This window comes from Phodopus roborovskii, unplaced genomic scaffold (assembly GCF_943737965.1).
Source record: "Phodopus roborovskii unplaced genomic scaffold, PHOROB, whole genome shotgun sequence".
In the NCBI taxonomy this organism is placed as follows: domain Eukaryota; kingdom Metazoa; phylum Chordata; class Mammalia; order Rodentia; family Cricetidae; genus Phodopus; species Phodopus roborovskii.
Window position 1 is genome coordinate 26,494,350 of NW_026126434.1, and position 6,420 is coordinate 26,500,769.

A 6,420-nucleotide genomic window follows, 5' to 3' on the forward strand; every position below is an offset into this window, starting at 1 on the left:
TCAGAAAGGGAATTGGTCTTGGTTTAAGGGATGTTATCTTAGTGGAGATTGTCTCACAGGTAAGGAAGGGGCCTGCACCCCATTCTGACACTAGGTTGCCCAGAAGGCCCTGCACTTCTGTGCCCTACCAGGAAACTTGACTCCAGTCTCAAACTGCCTTTTCTACCTGGCTCTAGACCAAGTATACATCTTTGTATGAATGAATGGAAAAACCAGAGTTAAGACAAAAGGTTTTTATTCAAAAAATGCCAAGTATAAAAAAAAAAAAATAAGATCTCTTATTCCCCTGTACAGTATTTCACTCAGATAAAACCAGCAGGCTACATGCTGCTCAAACCAAGCTCAGCACCCCAAGAGGATCCGAAGGCACACCATGCTGGAACTGCCTGTCTTATGTACAGTCAGCAACGCCCCTTCCCAGACAGCCCAAACCCACTCTAGTAAGCAGGCAAGGGGCCCCCACAGAAGGTAGCACAGCAGCTGTCCCAGAGTCCCTTCACCTCAGCAAGCATAGCAGCCCTCCCCAAAAGGTCCCAAAGTTAGGATGGGAAAAAAAAAAAAAAAAAAAAAAAAAAAAAAAAAAAGAACATGACAATAAAATCCTACAGCAACAGCCAGTGGAAGCTTGGAACAGGAAAGCAACCAAATAAATAAATAAATAAATACATTAACATTGACTTCCAGGCTATAACGTGCCACCTTTCAAAAACAAAAAAACACCCCAACACATAAAATATAACTTAAAGGCATTTTTTTTCTTTAAATTGTATCCACTACAATCCTTTTTGCAGGCTACCATGCCGACTGTACACATTTACAGCTTGTCTGGTTGTTGCATTGGTTGTGCATTCTGTGTGAGGTCTTGGCTTTGAAACAGTTAAGTAGAAACCAAAAAGGAAGACCAGTTTTACTAAAGGAGGTGGAAAAAGGGCAGGTGGCTCAGCAGTTGGCCCTGTAGCCTCTTCCGATGGCACCTTTCAGATGGCACCTTTCACGGTTAGTGGGGGGATGGGAACAGGGCAAAGAGTAGGGAACCAAACCCAGGCAGACTTTGAGAAGCAGCAGGTAAGAGGCAAGTTCAAGTATTTCTCCCAGCACGGCCGCCGGAGTCCCCACAGAAGGCACTCAGGAGTTTGGAAGAGGTGACAGGGACTTAAATATGGTACTAGTTTTTTTTTTTTTTTTAATCCCACCCCCAACATGTTTGTCCCCCTACCCTAGCCCATCTTGGTGACCTGAAGTCTCTGTGGCGACTATAAAGTTCCATGGCAGGGTTCTGGCCCACTCCCACCCCAGGATTCTGGGGAGCCCAGCAAAACTAGACACTGAAAGCATCTGGGGGAGGAGGCGGGGCAGGACACAGGGGCCTGGGAAAGCAGAGTCTCTCTCCCCTGTGGGAGGCTGCTCCAGGAACCTGGAGTCTGGAATGAGTTGTCACTGCTGTTCCTGCATGAAGGAAGGTCCTGCTGGAAGCTGGAGACAGCTCTCCCTAGCTGGAGAGACTGGCAGAAAGAAAGGCTGCTACTTGCTGGGTGCCGGTGATAGGCTACGCAGATGAATCTCAGCCGTTGCCTGGGGTAGGAGAACATCTTGCATCCATGGATGGTTCTGGATTTCTTCGAAAGATGGCCGATCTGATGGTCTCAGGGCCAGACACCATCTAATGAGATGCTGGCATTCTGCAGAAGGATAGAGGTTAAGAGATGACTCAACTTGTTTTTGTGATGCGAACGCCTTCCACAAGGCCCACAAGTCTGGGGTTTTTAAAGAGGGTGTACTCTATTCAGAACTCTGCTGGGCTCTCAGTGGGAAAGCATGAATACTGAAAGTCTCCCTAAGCTCTCAGTTAAAAAGTGGCTCCCCTTTTAAAACCTGTGGTTTCAAACTTCAAACAGCCCGGGCCTTTCCCACGACACCCACTCACCAGAAATAGGAAGGATGACAAGGGTTTTTGATGAGCCATCACTGAGCAAGATGAGGTGATTCAATTCATCTACCAACTTACAAACACTGACACCACTCAGGATGAGGTCACCAGGACCACAATATTTACAGAGCTACTGCCTTAAGGTGAGATAGCTTAAACAGCCCATGCCTTTTTTAATACCGGTACTTAAACTTTACAGGGTCTAGTGGTTGGGGTGGGATGTATATAAATAAAGCCCGCTCAATTCCAAAATGACCAAAAAACAAAATCACACACATACAAAAATCCAGGATTCCAAGGCCATCAAGAACTGAGTGAAACCCTAAGCCATCCCAGCACTTGGGAGGCCAGGGACCCTACTTAGGGACCCCAGTCTCCCCAGAATAATAGAGTAAATAATGGCTAGGATATAACCCCCATCCTCTTTTACAAAGTACCAGGTTTTGTGATTCACTCTTGTAATTCCAGACTTAACAAGAGTAGAGATACATTCTCAAAACCAGCAGCCTTTCAAATGTAAACCCAGTGCCAACCAAAGGCCTTTGGGGAAGTTACCTGAAGAAACCCTTTGCCTGAAGAACACTTGACCCTTGATGATCTCTTCATCATGCTCAAATGGAATATCTCCACAGACCATATCATACAGCAGGATCCCCAGGGACCAGACTGCTGCCGACCTGCCATGGTATCGATGGTAGCGAATCCACTCTGGAGGACTGTACACCCTGGTTCCTGCCAGAGGGAATTGAAAGATGTTAGCAAAAGTAAACAAAGCAACTAGGCGAGTAAATTTAAATATTTTGGACACAGGTTTTCTGTGTTGTGCTGCAACTGGATCTATAAACCAGGCTGATGTCGAACTAGGAAATCAGTTCTGCCTTGAATGCTGGGTTAAAAAAAAGATGTGTGCCGCCACCACCCAGCTTAAAAACAAATTTCTTCTCCAGAACGGGTAAATATGGTGCCTCTCCACCAGTCTCAACCCTAAACCGAAATGAAATCCCTTACAAACTGCCCTAAAGACAGAACCACCGAAAAGCTAAATAGTCTGAGGCCCTAGGCAGTAGAACTCACAATGGGACACACAGCCTTGAACTATCCCGAGCCTGTCCAAGACCCTGCCAGACTACTCCCTTCTCATCTAGACCTCACTGGGTGAGGAACCAGTGAAGAACCCCTTCAGGAAGCTTTCCTCCAGGTTCTGCACAACAAGCAAAGCAGAATACCTAAACTTTTTCCTCCGCAGACAGGAAAGGCAGTTACAGGGCTGGTTTCAGACCACGTGATTCCTGTTTACAAACTTTGGATAGTAAAAAAAAAAGTGCTAACCTCATGGTGCTCAACAGGGGGCAGCAGAGACTTGCCCAGGGGGAGGAAAAAAAAAACACACACACAAGGGAGGACTCAGCCAGCCATTAACTGTTAAATACAAAAAAAAAAAAAGTGCAGCCCAACCCAGCGTCCTCCACAGGCAAAGAAATACAAACCACAAGGCAGTCACAAGTTTTGAAAGGCTGTAGTTTGTTAGGGTGAGCCACTCGGATCATAACCCACCCTTCTCGCTTTGATCTTCTATCCCTCCATTCCTTTTCTGAGAGAACGAGATCCAAGCCCCTCCCTATGATAGGTTTTCAGTCTCCCTGCGGGAGACACCCAACTAATTCTCAAACCAGCAACAGATCTTATTTCACAACATTCATCCCAGGCTTCGTCACCCCACAACACCCCCAAGTGTAGTGAAACCACGGCTTTTATTCCTTAACCCTCCAAAACAAAACAAAACAAAACCTCTGCAGTTTTAAGAACTACCTTAAAACTCCCCCACGAAAACAAAACTACAAAACCGGCATCTACATCTCCCGCCACCACCGGCTCCACATCTTCCTACTGGCGAGAAAAGTGGGTCAGACTTTAGAAATCTGGGCTAGAGCCGGTTGCCTACGACTTCTTATTCACCGGGAAAGAGGGAATTCACTAAATTCCAATTTAAAAAAAAAAAAAAACAAAACAAAAAATTACAACCACGCCAGAAATGTTGCAGGTTTGTTCAACCGGCTTGAAATCCCTGGCTGTAGTATGCCGGGAAGCTCGCCTCTGCCCCACCCCTGCCAGCACTGAGCCGGGCGGCCCAATGACCTTTACAAAGGGCCGGAGCCGAGGCCCGCGGCGGCTTTCAGGCCGGCACCTTAGGCAGCTTCCTCCCCGGGGCATGGCTCACCATCGAAGTCCGTGTAGACTGTGTCCTTGAGTAGCGCCCCCGACCCGAAGTCGATGAGTTTGAGCTCGCCGCGGTTGAGGTCGATCAGGATGTTCTCGTCCTTGATGTCGCGGTGAAGAACCCCGCAGCTGTGGCAATGCCGCACAGCCTCCAGCACCTGCCAGAAGAAGCTTCGAGCCAGCTCCTCCTGTAGGGCTCCCCGTTCGGTGATGAAGTCGAAGAGGTCTTGCACCGGCTCGGGCCTCTCCAGAATCAACACGAAACTGTCGGGCCTCTCGAACCAGTCCAGAAGTCTAATGACGCCCGAGAAGCCCGAGCTCACCTTCTTCAGCAAGACCACTTCCATGGGCACTCGGGTTCCATTGGGCTGCAAAGGTGAGGGCCAGGGTTAACGCGCCGGTTCCGGCACGCCCGTCGCCACCCACCCACCCAGACGGGGGGTCGCTGGCTCAGGCTCGCTCACCAGTTCTCCCCAGTCGGAAATCCGGTCCTTCTCCACGTGCTTGATGGCCACCTGGAAGACAACCCCGAGTCTCCATCAGATTCTGTCTCCTACTCAGATGAGCATCCCTCTGCGTGCCCTCCCCAAGGCGGGGTGCCCACTCACCGGCAAGTTGTCGGCGACACGGATGCCAGAGTAGACCGAGCCGAAGCCACCGCTGCCCAACAGCGGGCCCACCTGGTACTGCGACTCCAAGGGCTCCTTCTCTTTGCCTAGGGAGGAGGCACCGGGCACTAAGCGCGAGGCCCAGGCAGGGGTCCCAGGGTGCCCCCGCGACCCACCCGCGCGCCCGGGGCGGGGTGGGGACACTCACCCGGCGCCAGCTTGGTAGCGTGCAGGTCGTTGCAGGGCGCGGCGCGCAGGTGGGCCAGGGAGTTGATCTTGGACAGGAGCATCCCCACCTCCAGGGTGCCGGTGGTGCGGGGCCGGTGCTGGGACGAACAGCAGCGGCGACGGAGCGAGCTGGGGCTGCGCCGGCGGCCGGGGCTCAGACTGCGGGTGGCGTTGCGGCTCGGGCTGCGGCTGGCGCGCAAGGCCGAGGGCGAGTCAGAGGACGACTGAGGGCGCTGGCGGGGCTGGAGGCGGGCAGGCTCGCCGGCCGGGTCAGGCAGTGCGGGAAGCGGCGGGGCGAGTGGCGCCGCGGGACCCAGGGCTGCTGCCGTCTGCGACTGCTGCTGTGGCCGCTGCTGCTACTGCCGATCCCGCCGCCGGCACTGCCGACTCCCCTCCAGCCTCCTCCGCCACCGCGGCCGCTGCTGCAGACGCCCGGCTCGCCCCGCCGCCAGGAGTAAAGGGGCGGAGCGCGCCGCTGGGGAGGGCGCGCGCGGCGGGCGGGGACGGGGCGGGGCCTCTCCGGGAGGCCGAGGCGGGGAGCCGGGCTGGCGCGGTGGCGGAGGGCGGAGAGGGGGCGGGGAGGCGGCGGAAAGAGGGCCGCTCCCCTCCGCTCCGCCCCCTCGCGGCGTCGCCCCTTTCCCCGGCCCCACCCCGCGGGCGCGGCTTTAGCCAACCAGAAGCGAGCTGATCTGCATAGCGAGGCGGGCCCCGCCCCCGCCCCGCCCCGCGCCTCGCGGTCAGAATGGTCTCTAACGCCGCCACGACGTGGCGGGAAGGAAAAGGCGCCAAAACGGAGGGGGAGGGGCGCTGGGCGTGCGGGGAGGCGGGAGCTGGGTGGCGCGCGCGGCCGGGGAGGAAGGATGGGGAGGGGCGTATCGATTCAAACCCAAACAATAACAAAGCCATCAAAGGCCGCCCGAGGCCAGCTCCGCCGGCTCTCGGCTTCTCGGGAATTCTGAGTGTGTGTTGGGGGGGCTGAGGCCTGGAGCTGGAGCGTAGCGAGTTGTGAGACATGGAAGGGCGTTGGTGTGGCCGGTGTGGAGGGACCGCGTGTGTGTGGATGCCGATCAGGGTGGTCCTCTGGTGTGACTCAGCCCCGAGACCTCCAAGGCTGCCGGGGCGGGGTGACGATGCGCCGTGGGCTAGATCCTGGGGGTGGGGTGGGGTGGTGTTTTGGGGGGCGAAGGCTGTGCAAGACGTGAGTCACCGGCGTTTGCACACCGAGGGAGTGGAGGAGTCACAGTCAGGCCTGCGAGGAAAGTGGGGGCGAGCTTAACAGAGACCGAGAGACCTGGGCTACGAGGAGCTGGTGATAAAGAGTCTCAATTTAGAAATGCAAATATATATATAGTATTAGTAGGTCCTGATCCCTTCAGAAATTACCGGTGTCCGAGTGCCTGAGAGAGAAATCACGACACAAATGTGCTTTCTGGTGCCAGA

General features: G+C 54.3%; 1 protein-coding gene across 1 annotated transcript; it reads right to left on the reverse strand.

Annotated features, from left to right (window-relative positions):
- Positions 1-218: 218 nt before the first annotated feature.
- Positions 219-5,886, reverse strand: Pim1 (Pim-1 proto-oncogene, serine/threonine kinase). Its single transcript, XM_051186589.1, has 7 exons — positions 5,380-5,886; positions 4,961-5,336; positions 4,753-4,859; positions 4,609-4,659; positions 4,146-4,512; positions 2,483-2,659; positions 219-1,679 (listed from the first exon to the last, which is right to left on the reverse strand). Exons 1-7 carry the CDS (start codon positions 5,884-5,886, stop codon positions 1,522-1,524), a joined length of 1,743 nt encoding a protein of 580 aa, XP_051042546.1. The 3' UTR covers positions 219-1,521.
- Between the last annotated feature and the right edge of the window lie 534 nt (positions 5,887-6,420).